At 37.9% G+C, this 18,900-nt stretch overlaps 1 protein-coding gene across 2 annotated transcripts in view; it reads right to left on the reverse strand.

The window, feature by feature from the left end:
- Positions 1-1,912: 1,912 nt before the first annotated feature.
- The window catches only part of Mdfic2 (MyoD family inhibitor domain containing 2), an 83,860-nt gene continuing 66,872 nt past the window's right edge, over positions 1,913-18,900 (reverse strand). For both annotated transcript variants that reach the window (XM_048355211.1, XM_048355210.1), the window contains 2 exons: positions 10,969-11,190; positions 1,913-2,172 (listed from right to left, as the gene is read on the reverse strand). In XM_048355211.1, coding sequence (XP_048211168.1) covers positions 1,913-2,172; positions 10,969-11,190 — 482 coding nt within the window. The remainder of the gene's footprint in view (positions 2,173-10,968; positions 11,191-18,900) is intronic.

Consider the following 18,900-nt stretch of genomic DNA (forward strand, 5'->3'; position numbering starts at 1 on the left):
GCCACAGCGCCACTTCTGGCCATTTTCTATATATGTGGTGCTGGGGAATCGAACCCAGGGGTTCATATATACGAGGCAAGCGCTCTTGCCACTAGGCCATATTCCCAGCCCCACAGCTTAAATTTTTTAAAAAATTAAAACGTTTCAAATTTGGGGACATTTGTTAATATGATTTTTAAAATTCATCCATGTATTACACAAGTACATGAATGTTGCTTTTGTCACAAATTACACAACACAGCAAAAAAACCCCAAAAAACAACAACAAAACACCACCACCAAAAAACACCAGGTATTTTAGAGTTCATTGCTGTTATTCCTTTCCTAGATCATAAACATTACTTTTTAACTTTCCTTTCCACTTCTCTGTCCATTGTCTGGCAATTGATATGCCCCCCCTACCCCCCAAATAATCTGTGAATATTGCCAGGTACCAGTCGTTTGTGCTTGAACTCCTAACTGCTCGAGTCTTTTATCTGAGGATCACAGTTCAAAGCCAGTCCAGACAGAAAAGTATGTGACACTCTTATCTCCAGTTAACCAATAAATCTGGAAGTGGAGTTGTTTCTCAAGTGGTAGAGTTCCAGCCTTGAGTGAAAAAGCCAAGTGAGAGCCCAAAGCCCTAAATTTAAGCCCCATTACCATCGTGCACACACATACACACAAAGCCATGAAACAAATCTGTGACTATACTGACTTCATACCATAGGAATACATAAACGCAAATGAACAAGAAGTACATTTCCTTCCCGTCTATGGAACTATTCCTCTAGGAAGTAAAGATCCCCAAAGAACTTCAGCCTAGTTTGATTTTTCTAAAAGTTGCTTGTTTAAATTTATTAGAATTGAAAACCACCTTTTAGTATATATCCTGTTGTTTTCAAATATTTTATGCATACAGAAATGCTCAATGTAGTTCATACTTGCTTTAATTATAAGAAACAAAGAAAAATTACAAAGCACATGCTATGCTGTATTGGGGCTAAATAAGTATCTACATGTATATTTATTTTGGGTGCCTATGTAAATGGTAGTTTAGTAAAATGAATGGGTTCTCTCTTAATATCCTGTTGCTGTTTGTACCAGAAATGAGGAAAATGAAGAATGGATTATCAGAGATCATTTGCTTGCAACTTGTGCATTATTCCCATTTATGCTTCTTAGAATAAAGGGGAGCCTTTCTGTAAAAAAATTGAGAATATGTATTACGGGTTATGACATAGTCATAGACATATATAGTAAGATGCAGAATTGTAGTCCTCTCTTGAAATACACCAGATTCAAAATTCACTGGAGAGGATTTAGAGACATCTGTTGTAATTACAGGAACATGGTTTCTAATTCATTTAATTCCCTTTCCTACCTAAACTGTACATATAAGTGAATTTTAAGAGACTGTATAAATAAATTTTTAATTACAAAATGATGTTATACAATACATTATTAATAATAACCAACAATGCATAATGTTTATGCATGAGTCCATTAGAAAGACAAGCTAATGTATGTCAATTCTAAAAGAAAGCACTAATTTGTCCTGAATTTGTGAATGAGGTCGAATTCACGATGCAAGCTGCTAAGTGCAAGCACGCAGAGCCGTTTTAGCATGCTATTTGGTAGTCAAGAAACATCTTGTACCTGTGGTATTTAAGAGGTATTTATGAATTGGTTCATCATGTGTGATGATCAAGAATCATATCATTTTTTTTCCTAGCAAGCCATGCGGTTGTGAAATTTGGAATAAGACCACTGAGTTGACAATATGAGCTTTCCAAGACAGGTGCGGAATAAAATGGCCTAGAGCATCCAAGAAATGTGTGGAGGCCTTGCATTGGGGCCCATGGAAACCGTGATTGCATTGTAATTGTTGGCGTGGCCAGCAGGCCTGCTATCACGTGATGCCTTTGCCACACTAGCGGTAACAGATTTCTGAGATCTCCATGGCCAGCTCCAGGCACTCACTAGTTTCATGGCAGGATTCAAACAGGCTACAGTCCATGTCACAGTTGCAGGCGCAGTCGCCACGAGGATGGTTTTCATCTGAGGCATGGTAGTACCAGTGCGCAGGGCAGCACAGGTTGGTACACACTGTTTCGCAGGTATCAGGGAGCATCAGGAGACAATCCCAAAACTGGCAAAACAGACAGGTGAGGATAAGGGAGGCACACACCTCTGCATAAAGAAAAAGAAGCCATTACAGTGTGGGCACCAATGCCAGGTATGGAGATAATTAAAGAGATGGAATAGGTTAGATTGCTAGTGGTTACATTGCTAAGGACTCTGACTGAATCATTGTTATGCTTTTTGTTTTTCCTGTACCAGATTAACACACCCTACCCTAGAAATACGTACCGTTAAAGTAATCATAGACGTTATTATGATATTATGAATGAGGATGTCATATAGGGGACAACAGGGAAGGGTGGGTTGGTATGGCTGTGTACTTAATAACTTTATAGCCAACTCTTGACGGTGTATCTGCATCGGGGTAATGCGCACGGTTACTGTCTCCAGCTCTTCCATCCCCATGCTACTCCTGACTCTACTTAAGTAATTGCTTTATTAACTTCCTGAGCATTTCCTATCGATTTCACTAATCTGGTTATTTAAAGTGCTGTCACTTTTCTAAACCCCTTTATTTACTTTGCCTATGGAGGTGCTGGGAAGACACACAATTAGCTACCTGTCTGGGAACCTTACAGCTCTCTGAGTAATAGCAGGGCCTTCCCAAATGCAGCAGCCTCAAGAGCATTTAGAGTTGGGTGTTTGGGAGGGGAGAGGGACAAGAAGAGATTGCAAATGTCCTACTTCTTGTCACTCAGGCTTTGTTATTTTATTCAGCATGGATTCCCATAAATCCACCACGCCCATATTCAAATGCAAGCAAAAAGCACATTTCCAAACTTAATATACTTGCTTTTTAAAAATAATCCCAGTTTTTTGGGTTGTGTTTTATTTTTAATTCTTGCCTTCTTTTTTTTCCCCTCCAGTTATGCAAAGCTTTGATTTTTATATTCAAGTTGTTTAAGTGAAATACGTCATCACATGCCTAAAAGGTTTTAAATCTTATCAGTCTTCTTTAAGAAAATTGGTTTAAAAATTTACTATGCAGACTTGTAAAAATCTGGAAAGTATCTTTAAGGCATTGAAAGTAATAGGTAATTCTAGCCAAGCAGCTGGGATGGGTTATAGATTATTATATTTTTTGCTTCTATAAAGGGAATTAGTAAGAAGACGTAGCAGTCTTCTTGTTGCAATTATAACTTAATTTCAGGTTTAAAAGCTTACAAAAATGTGTGATTTTTAAATAAAAAAGTAGGTAAGTATTCATATCATATGCCATCTAATTATTTAAAATAAGCAATTTGAATATTGCTGATGTTTGAAAGCAACATCCTAACATGAATTAGAAAAACAGCCCCTCTGATAGGCTTATCAATTGATTCCAATTTGGCTTTCATAAGAATCTACATTTTTGCTAATAGAAAATGTTGATAACGTCTTGAGTTTTAGAATTTACCCCAATCCTTGAGAGGCTGGGGCAGAAGGATAACAAGTTCAAGGACAGTCTCTATTCCTTCTATTGTCAGTAATGGGGTTTGAACTCAGAGCCTGGGTGCTTTCCTTCAGCTTTTATGCTCAAGGCTAGCGGCAGAGCAACTTCCAGTTTTCTGGTGTTTAATCAGAGATTAGGAGTCTCACAGACTTTCCTGCCTGGGCTGGCTTTGAACCACAATTCTCAAATCTCAGCCTCCTGAATAGCTAGGATTACAGGTGTGAGGCACTTGTGTCTGGCCATAATTTTTTTTCTTTTTATCGTGCATATACTGGGTAATATTTAAGAGAAGGGAAAACTTGGAAAAGTCTCTGAAAAGGAGCATATATTTTAAAGAAAGTTGTTTTAATCAGCTAAAAGAACACTGACTTTCCAAAGTGACTCATCAATACAGATAAGCAGCAATCATCTTGCCTCTCTCTTTCATTCACTCTCACTCTCCCTTTCTTCCTCCCTCCCCCCCCCCCATCCAGTAGGGTGGTAGAACACACACACACACACACACACACACACACACACACACACGACTTTTATGATAACTTCAATTACTATGTATTTTTGCAGGTGCTGTGGCCATTAGTCAGTATTTATAGTTTAGGCAGCATACCCCATAATACTTCTGTGGTATACATACTCATCTCTTTGCCAGACTGGGTGTATTTTTATTCACTTAATGCCAACTTTGAGCATATGGCCAACTCACTCATATAAGTCACCACAGAACACCCACAAAAATTCAAGAGTAAGTTAGTATGGACTCTATTTCATGTAGGCTTTTCCAGAGGGTTTGCTGGTAGTTAAAGATGTGGGGTATACAACTTTGAGTTTTGCCAATGTCAAGATTGGCTCTATAGCAGCTCCTGGCAAAAATTTCTTCATAGGAAATATTCTAAGGGGTCACTCTTGGGCTGGGGTCTCAGGAGACTTATACAGGCTTATGGCCATATGAAAATGACCCCCATGGATCCTGTCTTTATAGATGGAAGGCTGAAAGTCTTGGTTAAAGCCTTGGTTAAGGCCACAAGATAACAGTCAGAATTGGAGCTGGTGATACTTACTGCAGTAGGTAGAACCTGTTTATAAAATGGCCTTCTAATTTCCTGAGGGCCTATCTAACCCTTTGGTTCAGTTGTAATTGTCAAAATTTCCTAGACTTGGCAGCCTCTAGAGATCTCAGCCACTTGTATAAAAAAGTAAAAATTGGGCATAATTCTTTGGCCAAATTTGTATTTATTTTTTTCCACCTCTCTATTTTTCACTTGAGAATAGAGCTTATTTTCTCCCGTTTCTAAGTCAGTCCTTTTTATTTGGTTATAAAAAGCAGAACCTCTTGCCCCCAAACAACAAAAAAAATCCATGGTAACATTAGTGAATTGAAAACAGATTTTTTTCCCTGAACATTTCAAGTGTGTTCCACACTTTTCCTAAAAGGCATATTAAAGAACACTACGCAAGCAGGCATAACTGTTTTGCATAAGGCCAATTTTTGTTTTCTTTTGTTTGCAGAAATGCAGCAGAAAGCAGTTAGGGGGCAGAAGGATTTTGCAACGGTTTGCAAAGAATCCTGAACTTCCCCTTCTCCTGAACAGGTTTATTTCCTCTTGTCTGCCCTGTATCCTGGGACTGACTATAACATTGGATAAACATGATACTCAGAGTTGTATCATGTGATTAGCATTCCTCTTCTGTATCCAACCTCCAGCTTCTTACCTTGTCTCTTCTGTAATATCTTTCAAGATCAAATTGCATTCTGGGCCAGCCTCTCTCCTCCTTCCCCACGCTTGTCCTTCCTCACTTTTCTTACCCAAGGCTCCTCAACATGCAGATGAACTCACCCGTACTTTGGGAGGCATGCTTTGTCCTTTCCTTTTCCCACATCATCCTCTGCCTAGCCAGTTCATCTTTGAGTCCTGCTGAGCCTACCAAGCCCTGTCCAGCCCCTCCATGAGCCCCTTCCTTCAAACCATGTCTAATTCATCATTCTGTGATGACCTTCATTCCTGAATTAGAGCAAGGCACTATCCCACTAAATCCCAAGTCCTTGCCCTAGCCCATTCCTGCCTGAATGGCTTCCATCCCAGGACTCTGACTTGGGCTCTACTTTTTGCTCCTTGTTCCTTGTGCTCTAGCCTCCCTGGATGAATTTCAGTATTTGGAGCAAACCTAGCTCAGGACGTACACATCTGTTATGCCTGCTGCTTGAAATGTACAACCCCTCCCCCCCGCCCATATTCCCCAACTCCAATTCATATCCTTAGGTCTTCTGCTTTCAACAACTTCCCTCTAAATCACAACACAGCACCTGGCTTTATTTTTAATTCACATCATTTATCATCGGATTGCAATGACCTAGTTAATTTTTCCTCCAATAGAATCTAAGCCACCAGAGGTAGTGAACCCATATCTCTTGCTGGATGAATGAATCAGCATTTTCTCAGATGAAAGGATTAAGGCTGAGAGACTAATTGTCCTAGCTGTCCTATGCACTCCTGGCTATAAGGTGGTGGAGCCAGAACTCATAGCTGATCCCTTCATCCCCTAAGGCCTACATTCGGTGTCTTCGTGTTGTACGTGCCCAACACCTACCTGCAGTCCTCAGGGCGATTTATGTGCTTTGTACACAGGCCTGGAAATGATGCATAGCTCAGGATCATTACACACTTTGCTTCTAGGTGAGGAAACTGGGGCTTAGAGAGTTCAAAAAGAGGACACACAGCAAGGGGCAGAGCTGTTATGTGGATCCAGATTGTCACCTATAGCATCAGGCTCCTTTGTCACATGCTTACATTCTCTTCCTGCCAGATGTTTCAGTGCAGGACACAGAGCCTACCAGTGCCCTGCCTTCCCCTGTCCCTGTATCAGCCCTGCTCTGCTTTGAAATCTCAAGGCTGGTAAGGTCCACTGACCAGGGTCCCTTTTTTAGTGATTTCTGTCTGGCTTCAGCCTCAGGTGATAGCAGCAGCTCTTGAGAGGCTGAAAGGAAGGGAAACTTGGGGTTTTTCTCTTGCCTTATCTCTGCTGGGGGTGGTGACTTGGGTCTTCTCTCAGACTTGTGTCTCTCTGGATAACCCTTGTCCTTGTGGCTCTGGCTCAAGCCATTAATAGTCTCTCTGTAATGGTCATTAGTTAGTGGGCTAGGCTAGGAGCAGTTTTCGCCATCCTTTAGCTGTTTGGAGTGGCAGAGGAATGACAGGTAGAACCTTCTTGTGGTGTCTCTTATAGGAAATACTCTGTTGAGCCTCCTGGCCTCACCGTCCATCTGGCTTTCCCACATCTTAAGCCTGGACTGAAGGCGAGTGAGATGGATCAGAGACCTACAGGCCATCCATCCCACAGTGGTGTTTAGGGGAGAGCAAGAAGTCAGGACAGAATGTCTGTTAAGGTTGTTCCATTTCCTTTTTAACACCTTTTGGATACTAAGCCTATAACGTGCTAAGTGACAATTCCTTAATGACACTGAAGAACTAATGTAGCTTCCAGAGGTGCTAAATGCCCTATTGGGGATTGAGTAATTAGGAAGGATTGTGTTTAATTACAGTGGAAAAGATACCAATGGAAGAGAGTTCTACAGATGCACATGAGGTCAACCTTGTGGTCCTGGTGACACATTCCTTTGCTTTTGTCTTCTTACTTTATGTCTTGTCATATGATACCTATGATTAGAGAGAGGGACCAGAGGCATTTCTAGCTGCCAACTGTAGCTCCTGAAGCATTTTTTTCAACATCTAAACCACACCCTCTATTTCCGTACACAAAGTAGCAAGAATATGGTACCTGCAGGCGTGACCCCAGAAATGCAAGAACTCCCCCCCTTTCCTAAAACAAAGTAAGATTCACAATAATAATGATAGTAATAATAGTAAGAAGAACCTCATCTTCTAATGCATCTTGTGCTGTCACAGGAAATTCAATTTTTTGAGATTTGTGGCCCAGTGGCTCTGATGGATTATTGCATGATTTGGGGCCTAAAGTATCAAAATTGGATCTCCCACCCCACCCTGAAGTTCTTAAGAAAAACATCTGTACTGTAGAATGGGAATAAATAAAGTGTGACTGAATGCTTTTCTCTAGTTGGGCTATCATCTCTGATGTTATCAATTTTAATAGCTACTTAAATATGTCAAGATCTATTTGAGCTCAGACAAGCACAGCTAACATCTTAAGTCAGTTCTTTAGAAGTGGAATGACTGGATTTGGGTGATACTTGGGAAATTTGTGCTTATGTTTTTCTTTCCTGAGCAAATGAACTGAAATAATTATAAAATTGAAACATTTTATAAGGTGACACCATTGCATTTAATTGTGTGAGATTTACAGTGTAGGAAAATGTAATCATTTTATTCAATAGTCCATGGTGTAATTAAGACTATTCTTTTGAGGTAGCTTGTATTTATGATTTTTCCTCTTCCACCTAGATGACAGGTCTCAAATTCAGAGTTATACATCAATTAGGCATATTGTCAAGTTTTTTTTCTTTTTCTTTTTTTTTAGAGTCCTGCTTTCTAATGAGATGTATATCCCTCACTTTCTCTTAGCTCTAGAGATGCTTTTGTAATCAGAAGAGTGTAGAAATAGAAGGAGGTGAACAGCTAGTTGTCTGGATTTTTCCATTTTATTGGAGAAAGGGGCCACACAGGAGGAACCACAATTTAGTAATAAAGTAATGTTGTAGCACATGGCATGTGATGTTCAGTAAAGATCCTTTTAAATTCCCATCAGAGCACACACCATGAACTGTGCTAATGGATGCAACACATTTTTACAAAATCTGCATGTGTGAGCCTTTTCCATCCTGTTTTAAGCAGGGCAATGTATATAAATAATAGATATTAGCAATTAAGCATCCGTTTTTATGCACTCATTTATACATTTGAAAATAAATTAGCCACAAACTACATAAAAGTGGATGCAATCTTCTCTTTTCCCTTCTGTTTTCCCTGCTGTTCCTAAAAGATATTTCTGTATTTATCTCAGTACGAACAATGACCCCAGTTCTCAATTTCTGTATCCTTAAATTAATTACTATCAAAAATTCTCTAAAATGAATTGAGTAGGACTTAACTCTTGGTTTCCTCAGTGTTTGCTCTTTGGGATAATGAGTGTTTCCTGGCACTGTGTGTGTGTCTTTGTTTGGATTTTCGACTTCCTATTTTATCCAGGTACCAAAAGCTCACACCCTGGGGGAGATTTTTTGCAAGGGGGCCTAGGATGGGTGGGATATGACCAATACTTGCAGCTTAAAACCTGCATTTCCTGTCTACTTCATTAGAAAATAATACAAGATGTGATCAGAACTATCATTAAATAATTTTCAAAAGAAAAATGATCAAGATATCAACCCGATTCACCTATGCTGTGACTCTCCTTTGTTCTACGGAACAAAGAGTAATCTGTTACTTTTCTGCATGAGGCCATTGAACAGCAGTTGCCATTTTAATGGCACAGTCATTTTGAGTTCTTCCTTGGGAACCCAAAGATTTAGATGTACTCGTTTGTTTGCCTTTTGCTCAGTGTTCCTGATAGAATAGATAGAAGTGATACTGGGGACACATGCGTTTCCTCTGTGGATATGTGAAGTGGTAAATCCAAATTCAAGGATCATGAGACTCCAGCACATGATGAACAACACTGGAGAATTTCTAGATCTTTCCATGAAGTGCTCTTTTGTCAGGATGCCTCTGCAGAGAACTGCTACATTGCTTATTTCCTTGACTTACTGTTCATTGTTACCAAAGCTAGAAAATTGAACATCATCCTAGGCCTAAAAATGTATTGATGGGTGTGGTTTGAGATCCCTAAAATAAATAGGAATAGTTACCAACACTGGGGATTTTAGACATTTCACACAACAATGTGTGTGTGTGTGTGTGTGTGTGTGTGTGTGTGTGTGTCTGTCTGTCTGTCTGTCTGTCTGTCTGTGTGTCAGTACTGGGCTTGAACTCAGGGCTCTGGCACTGGCCCTTAGCTTTTTCACTCAATGCTGGTGCTCTACCACATGACCCCAAGTTCCACTTCCAGCTTTTTGGTGGTTAATTGGAGATAAGAGTATCAGGGACTTTCCTACTCAGGCTGCCATCTTTAGTTCTCAGCCTCCTGAGTAGCCAAGATTACAGGTGTGAGCCACCTTCACCTAGCACACCTACTAGTCTTAATCTTTGGCTATTCTTGAAAAACTTTATGATAAGGCAACACTCAGAGTTGCTATGGAAACCATCATATAAAGCTGGACAGAAGCAGTGACCTTTAGATGAGATAGGTGTTCTTCAGTTTGCCACAGTCCTCGCCATTCCCTCTGCTTATACTCGCAGCGTATGCTATCCTTCACCTTCTCTCTTAGTGATGGCAGACAGGAGAGTCTGTAATGTCTAGTACAGGGCATCCATGTCAACATTAGCTCACAGTACCACATTTTACACCATGTGTTAGAAGTCTTCTCTCTCACTGCTGCCTAAAATGGTAAGCATCTACTCTGTGACAGACTTCCTATTAGGTGCTTATATGTGTTATTTTGTTTGATCCTTTCAATGCTTCCTAGTACGTTACTGTCCTATTAGATAACTGAGGGATGGATTTTTTTTTTGGTAAAAAAGACCAAAAACAAAACTTGTCCAGTTTTATGCATTCATAAAGAGGCAAGGGTTAAACTGTCATTCCAAAGCTGATTTTATACAAAATTTAATTGCTTTCCCTCATGTTCAAAAATCAAGTATGAATGCCAATGCCCAATCAGAAACAATACCCTATGACTACAATTTCCTTTGAAAAATGCCAAAATTTCTTTCAACGTGCTTGTAGATACTGAATGTTCCAAAACTCTTGGGTGACATATGTCTCCTGTAAATGTCATTGCACAGTGGTTTACCTGAGTTAAATTGTACATATTGTCCTGGATACTCTCTGATTTTGAACTTGACTGTAAGTTGGTCTAGTGTCATGCAGATCAGAATTGCTGGGAAGGGACCTTACCCAGAAGAGCCAGCCTTTCTGCTGATTGCTGAGGTAAGCATCGCTATATTCTGTACAGATTGTATTAGACATATTTTAGTATTCTCCCAATCTGCCTCTTTCTTCCTATCTGCCTAGAGCTCCAGGCTGAGTAGCCCCATAGATGAAAAGAGAAGCTTTACTATTGTCTTCATCTGCTTCACAGTCCCATACAGGAATGGTGAAACCCCACCCCAGCTATTTAAAACACATTGCCTCTGATTCCCAGCTTTGAGAGCAAACAATCTGCCAAGCACCTCATAATTGCAAAGTGACCTTGACACATGTCACTCAGCAGGGTTTTCAAATCTAAATCATCCTGTTTAATATTCATAAAGATTTTTTCCTAACAGCATATGTGATGCTTTTACAGGGGTTGGGGGTTTGGGAGCTTTATTTAGAGATGGGTTGAATTCTGAGAAACATACCATCCGTGTCTCTCTGATGAACTGAAGTATCAGTTTGGAGGTAGGAAAATCTCGTTTGGCATTCTTCAAGGGAGGACAGTGATACGCTGGACTCTGACAGGTTTTTCTCCATGGGGCTTTCCTGGGCCGGCCCATCTGTGATATTGAATTCGGATACTGAATTTATAACCATAGTATTAATAGGTTTCTCGTCTGCATGCTTTTCATTTGTGAGTTGCGTATCTAGATGAAAAAGAAAAAAAGAAAACACACATGCACAAACCCACTGTAGTTTTACCTTGGGATCTGTGAATAGACATTGGCAGTAAAAATGCACACTGTAGACTCTGATAAGAATAAAATCACGAACAAAGAATGAAGTATCGCTGAGCGGGATGCTTTAGAAAACTAAAGGAGGAATAGCAGAACATAGTCATTAAATTTTGAACATGTTGCAAATTTCATCTATTACAATCATTTGGAATAAAAATCACTGCTATAGAAGAAATAATGAGAAGACAAAGAATTCTTTCAGTTGGGTTTACAAGAGCTCATAGTATGTTGTTGATAATTCCTTCAGTTGGGTTTACCTTGTCTCAAATTACTTTCTGTGTTTGTTCACTTGCTTTTCTACTTTGAAAGAGGAGTTTCCTCCTTTGAGAGAAAAATGGGTATAGGTAATCTACAACTTATTCATACGTTCTTTCCTTAAGGATGGTCATTTACTACCTTTTCTCTGACCTGGCCTTTTCTTTTTTAAAGCTTCCCAATAATGTTACATTCTGTCTGGCTATGGCTGTTTTTTTTTTTCTTTCAGGAACCTGTGCTTTATTCCATAGAGCCAATGGACAAGCTTGATAGAGATGTTTGAGCAACCTCTGCAAGGTTCACCAACAAAGATTCTGGTTTAAAGAGCCATGGAGAAGGCTGAGAAGGTCAGGTACTTCCTGTGTTTGAGAGTTCCTGTGTTCATTCACTCATTCCATATAATTAACGGGGAGGCGTCTCACATAGCAGTCATGGAGGTGGATATTAGGGTGCAGTGGTAACTAAAACATGCATGGTTCCTGGTTTTCACACTCACCAAACCAGTTAGGAAAGACCAGGTTGATTAGAGTATGTAGGAGCATCTAAAAGAAAAGGATTTCAACACTTCCTGTGCAAGAGAGGAAGTCTGAATGATGGTTCCATTAATCTATAATTTAATCTCATTAAGCAAAGCTCTAAAATAAAAAAAAAGAGACAAAGTAAATATTCACAAACAAGCATCCAGGCTGAGTCGGAGAGAAATGTTAAGATAAGTGACTTGACTGTACTATTGGGAGGTGGTAGAGATGCATTCTGTGAAATCACATACTCATGGCTAGCCAGTGTCTGGCTTACTAGTTAGTGATTATTAAGTGGCTAAAATGAGTAACAGGGCAGGCAACCTGATTTACTTTTACCATGCTAATACACTGCCAGAAGTAAATTCTTGCCAATTCCATTTTTTGGTCCATTCCAAAGTTAGTTCTTCATTAGGAAGAAATGGGCAATCTCTGCTTGTGTTTGCTTGTTAGGGCAATTAAAAGTTTGGAATTTTAACCAATTCAAGTACCCTCCTTCCCAGCAGATTAACTAAATCACAGTCGACAAGAAAGCTCTGAAATTTCCCCCAGGGGAATCCAATAGCCTCACAAATTTGAGAACCTTAGGTAGCTTCTGCTTTTGAGAGTAGAAGAAAGACAGGATATCCCACTGATTTGTGAACTACTATTTCTCTGAAACTGTTCATGAGATCCCTCTCTGAAGGTTACTTGCAGTGTGCCAAACAGTGCTAAATGCAATTGTCTCTACCATTTAAAAAAATTTCCCAAACCACCTTGTTTTCAAACAACATTTAGTTTTTATCCCTTCATACATATGCTGCTAGCTTCAAATCTCTTAGTTCCAATTTAATTCACCATGAGAAGAAATGGCAGAAATGAGGGCTTAGGAAAATATCCATTATAGACATTAGCAAGTTTAGCAAATAATGTAATATTGAATATTGAAATAGAATTGAGAAACAATTTAGACATTCCAGGTTTCCTCTAACCCAAGAGGAAGTCTACTGAAAAATTATATTATATATTTTACTAGCCAATAGCATAATCTGAAAGATACTAAAATAATGACTTAGACTACCTAGAGAAATATTATATGTGGAACATATAGTATGTACACATACACACACTCTGAGCTGCATGAATTTATAAATTTTATGTCAAGTTCTATATTACCATTTGTACACCTAACTGAACATAAGAATACCAAAGAGTTGAGGAAATAGATATTATTAGTGTCCTTGAACAAATGGGAAAAGTAGAAATTATTATTATCTTCAATGAACAGACAAATGAGTATAATGAAGGCTTAGAGAATTCACTCAGGTTAGTTGTCTAAGGTCAATGTGAGAACAGGGATTCAAACTAAGAGTAGTGGATTTCCAAAGCTTTGCTTTTATCCTGGTTTTCCCATGAGTATATAACATGAGTATATAACTCTGAATTGTGCTTAGCTTTTATTTAGCTCTCTAAATGCTAAGACTTCACCTCAGCAGAGTCCTCTATACCCTAAATTCTGAGTTGTGTTAGCATCGCAAATCCAGCCTCACAAATAACACCTCAGACTCACCTTTTCCTGCACAGTGCTTGTGAACCAGCTTCTTGTATACCTGTGTGTTCAATTCCAGTTGCTTTGTAATAAAGGTTGGAGAAAAACACAGACAAGTAAGAGTAGGCAAATCCCTGAGTAGTACAGAGCTTGCTGCAGCCTTTTATTTAACAGAATTAATTAACAATCAGTTCAAATTATCACACAGTCAGGCTTCATGTAATTGAAATTGCTTTTGTATAAAGTAATTCAGTCACAACAACAACAACAACAAAAAGTTGGGTTACTGGAATGTAAGTCCATGCTGAGAATATGTTACATATTTTAATTTTGCAGTAACTTCAAATATATCATTTTCAATGTAAGTGGTGTGCAACATTAAACAACCATTTGGGAGCACATGGAGCTTTGACTGAGAGATGTTATGGAGAAGGTAAGCTGCCATTCATAAAGTTATTTTAATTCTACATCTCTGTTTATATTTTTCTTTTATTTTTATTCCCCAGTGGGAACTATTTGTTGTTCATTAAAAAGTTATCTGACATACATGCACACATTTTGGAACGCAGTCTGTTTAATTCTGAATTCTGACATTTGAAGAGAACCACAATTTTGGGGTGAATGTTACTGACATTTCTCCCTCCTTTTTACATAAATAAAATGCCAACAATAATTCCCTTGATCCTGTCCTCTACGGTGTTTCTTGACATTGTACCCAAAATATTATAAAGTAAGCATAAGCTGGAAGAAGACACATATAAAAAGTGGTATCACATCTTATGTAGAGAGAACTATTTTGGAATTAAATAAAGAACTCGTGAAACTATATTTGGGATGTTATACATAGTTCTTGACATTAACTTGGAGAAAATAGGTTAGAAAAAAAACAAAATTGAGAAAAAATAGGAGCTCATCGATACTTCTTTGAAAAAAAATATTAAAAGGTATCTTTAAAGTCAGTGAAATAAAAATTCATGTTTGGGTTAGAAGTAATTTCAAGAATCAGTAGGCATAAACTAAGGAACAGAAAGACAGACAGTTAATTAATTTTTTATTACCGTTGAGTAAATGTTGTTAATTTAATTCAATTAACATTTATTGAGTAGCCACATGCAATAGATGAATCAATGTGACAGGAGCTATTAATTTATTTACTTTAAGTTATTAAGGAAACATTTTAATGCTCTTCATTTTTTGCTCGCTAAATATGACTTGGTGATTTTTATATCCATGTATTCTCACTTTGAGTCTAACAGATATAGATATTAAAATTAAGAATAAATACTGTCTCCTCTGCCTTGAATCTTCTAATTCTGTTATTATTTATGCATTTCGTTTTCTCCTTTCTCTTCCATCTCCCTCTTTTTACCTCATATCTTCTCTTCCCTTCCTATTCTTTCCATTTCTTTTCCCCCTTTTAATTTCTACCCTTTTCCTTTTTATGTCTAATTCTTTGATAGACCTTCCTTGTTTCTTTTATGCAATTCTTCCTTCCTCCCTGTTTGCCTCTCCCTCCAATGATCATATTTATCTATATCAGACTCCATTAATTTGTGTGAGATTGGCCTCTAAATCTCTATGCAGCTAGCCTTCCTTCCAGCCAGCTACCAACCAGGCCACATTTACTGAGCACCAACTCCATGCCTAGATATGTGCTAACAAACCACAGGGAGATTCTCAGAAAAATAACCAAGTCTTTGTGTGTTCTTAAGAAGCCCACTCTCGGTACAAATACTGCTCTCACACTTGCTACTGGCTAGTGGATATTTTCTTTAGGATCCCAGCCAAGGCCTTTCAATTTTGTCTCTTTTAACTAAGCACTTATTTTTTTTCTTCCCAAACTGGGTAGCTGTGGCTATTGCTTAGGAATACAAAATCTGATTTCTTTTCATTCTCTTGTCATTTCTTTTCCAATTCATTAGGACTAAAACTGTTATATGGCTTGCCCCAATCTTCTAGCCACTGATTTCCAAGTTCTTATTTATTTTTCCTGGTAAATAACCCTCCAGCCCATGTCTGCATTTTCATTTCCATGAGTTTGATTCCCTGTGCTGTCCTATCTCCTCTCTTTTAGGATCCTTGTTGGGCACATGGTAACAACTCTCCTTAAGACACCTTATACAATATAATAAAAACATATCTTCTCATCACACCAAGCATGAAACAAAAGCCAATCAAAATATATGCATAGAATCATTGTCATACATAATAAGAACCCTGAATAATTTCCTCTTCTCTTGGTCTCAGTTAACATCTCCATTCTATTGTTCTATTGCCTTTGGAGAGAGGTAGCTACATCATAGTGAGGTTTTTGGTAAAACTTGGTGGAAATTTTAAAATAAGCCTTTAAGGCAGAGTGATTTTAATTTCAGTTCTAGATTAAAATGCTTAAAGTGAGTTCAGATGTATATACGATTTTAAAGCTATAATGGTGAATTATATTTTTCTTTGGATTTGAACTGTAAGGAGGCTTAGAATTTAGTACGGTAATTATCTGTGGTTGAAGTCAGATCAAGGCAAATGAGTGACATTTCAAGGTATAAGCCACCAACCCATTAACAAATTACTGTGGTTAGTAAAATAGTTACTGAAGTGACATTGTACAGAAAAAAAATGATGAGAATTTTATGAAGTTCCCACAAATGTTATAATTTTTTAAAAGAATATGTGACTATAGTTCCCAAAGCTTGGTAGATTAAAAATACAGTACATAAAATAAAGGACATTATATATCAAGCATAGTGAAAAATTATTAGAGTCAGAATAAATGTTTCAACATGTATAGATTGCTATTCTTATTTATTTAATTTTGTGAAGAAGGCTGTCACTATATTTCTTGTCCAAGATGGCATCAAATTCTCAACTTCTTGCCTCAGTCTCCCAAGATGCTTATTATATTTCAGGCCTATGCCGCTACACTCATGACTATAATTCTTACATTGATTAAAACTGAAAAACAACACACAGTTAAAGACAGGACCGTGTTAGGAAGATAAGGATTTGTTGGCACTAACAAAAGCCAAATAAAATGTGATGGATTCTCAAAGAGACTTGGTTTTTAAGAAAATCATACTTTGATTTGGAAGCTAAGTGGACAATTTTTTTTCCATCTGAAAGATTTTAAGGTCTTCCTATAATCTTGTCACCTTTTGAAATTGAATGAGCATAAGGAAGCCTGGAATATTCAACAGCTACAGCCTGCTAAATTGGATAAAGTAAAGCCTTGGGTCCATTAAGTCTAACTTTTAGGGAGAAATAAGTGAGATACATATATCTGAATTTTTTTTCCTCTTTAATTTTCAAATGCCAGCACTGCATAGAAGATGTCTTTTAAAGACTTTCAAGTGAAGGAAGCAGTTTTATATATCATTGTTTTGTTTTGTCTTCAGCAGCACTTCAACTGTAACTCAGTCTTAAACACATTAGATGAAATACTTATTGAGGGCTATGACAAGAAGACATTTTAAAGCTTTTCCATCAGCCTTAGGAAACATTTTTTAAAAATCAACAAAGATCAAGAAGTGTTATTACTTCTCCAGAAATTACAGCACTGAGTGTTCCAGGTGAAAAGGATTGTGGGCAAGAAGGAATGAGGTGAGGAAAGTTGAACATAGCTCCTCCCCTTCGCCTCTTCCCAAGCTTTCTGGACTTCAGAGCAACTTGAATCTTTTTTTTTTTTTTTCCCCAGCTAAAATACTCTGCTGTTTGTTTGTTTCTTGTTTAACTTTTCCAGATAATTACTTGTTTTCTGATTACAACTGTGCTTGGAACATGTACTGAGACATTGGCTAAGTGGTAATATTTTCATAATCAGATCATAAGCTGGTAAAAAGGAGACATTCAATCCTAAGAGGTGGTTGAATCTTCTTCAGACGTGAAAACATTTTGCAATTATGAGTCTCTGTGTCGTTTTTATGCAATTACATTCAGTTTAATGTTTGTCTCAGGAAATAAAGATTATGTTACCCAGGGGGGAGGACAAATTGGTTAGCAATTTTTATAGTTTGATGCCCTTGGATGAAATGGCAAATAAATGAAGCCACGGAGCCTGTAAACTTCTGCATAATTGGAATCACAGATACAGTTGATTTTGTGTAGCTATTAAGGTTGAGTTATGAACATTAAAAATTAAATTCTAAATGATTTAAAATATTTTCTATCATGTTAAATCTATCACAGTTCATCCATTCCAATCATTTGAATATCATCTACAGTTTCTCATGTATATTATCACATTTGAAGTTGACAACAGTGTTGCAAAGGGTTGCCACAGTAGACATGAGTTAGGAAGTGTTTACCTCCCTCCCCCTAGGCTTAGTGGTTTGCTGGTAAGAGGCAAAGCTGGAACTTGAACTTATCTATCTTCCAGTTCTTACAGACACCAAAGCTTGCATTCTCAAACTGCTTTAGAATCCAGATACTGTGCTATGGGGTTGGGCTATGGTTATGAAGTTGGACTCTTCTCCCTTTAGACTGTCCTCTTTCCAGGTTAACTGATCTTGCAGAAATGTATCTAGGATGAGATTAGAAAGCATGTTCCATATGTGTTCAAGCCAGAACTCCCATTTGATAACTAATGATTTCATTGGCCAAACTTAACACTAAAGATCCATGCATGAAGCTTCCTATGCATGCATCTTTAGCCCCAGTAGAAGCTATTCTATTTTTCAAGCCATAAAGGTCTGGGTTGATATTCTTGTTAGAGCTCTTTCTTGAGTTTGTGTTGTGATTAATTTTTGTGGTTGAACTTTGCTTCCCTTTCTGTGGTGAAAGCCTTGGAGGAATGCATGTTCTGTTCATATGCTGGCACAGCGTCTGGTAAAATCAACTGTTAATACTTTGCAGTTGGCTGATGAGCTGATTGACAGATTAAGGTAGTGCATCTCAGCTTTCAGGATGCTAGGATCCTGAAAGCATGCTCCCCAGGAGACATATTCTGAACACATACCCTTGGCCTTTCTCTTCTGCTAATGGTATACCAGTTGTTTCCGGTGAGAATCTACGTATTTCTATCTTTGCCAAATTTCTTAATAAAGTTTGCTTTGATTTGAAATTAACATTGGAAGAAAATTTGCATCTATTAACCACTTCCTGTGTATGAGAGACATTAGGAATGTAAAAATATACAAAGCAAACAATGCCATTTTATATACATTGTTAGTTTTTGTCACAAGAATGCATACGCATATATATGTGTGTTAATTAGAATGAAAGTACATAAGTTATAGTGGATACTGTATTCTTATTAGTAAATATTAGTATACTAAGTAAACTATAAGTCTATTAATCTATATTTGAATACTTAATTAGTACTATATA

This window comes from Perognathus longimembris, chromosome 10 (assembly GCF_023159225.1).
Source record: "Perognathus longimembris pacificus isolate PPM17 chromosome 10, ASM2315922v1, whole genome shotgun sequence".
Lineage (NCBI taxonomy): Eukaryota > Metazoa > Chordata > Mammalia > Rodentia > Heteromyidae > Perognathus > Perognathus longimembris.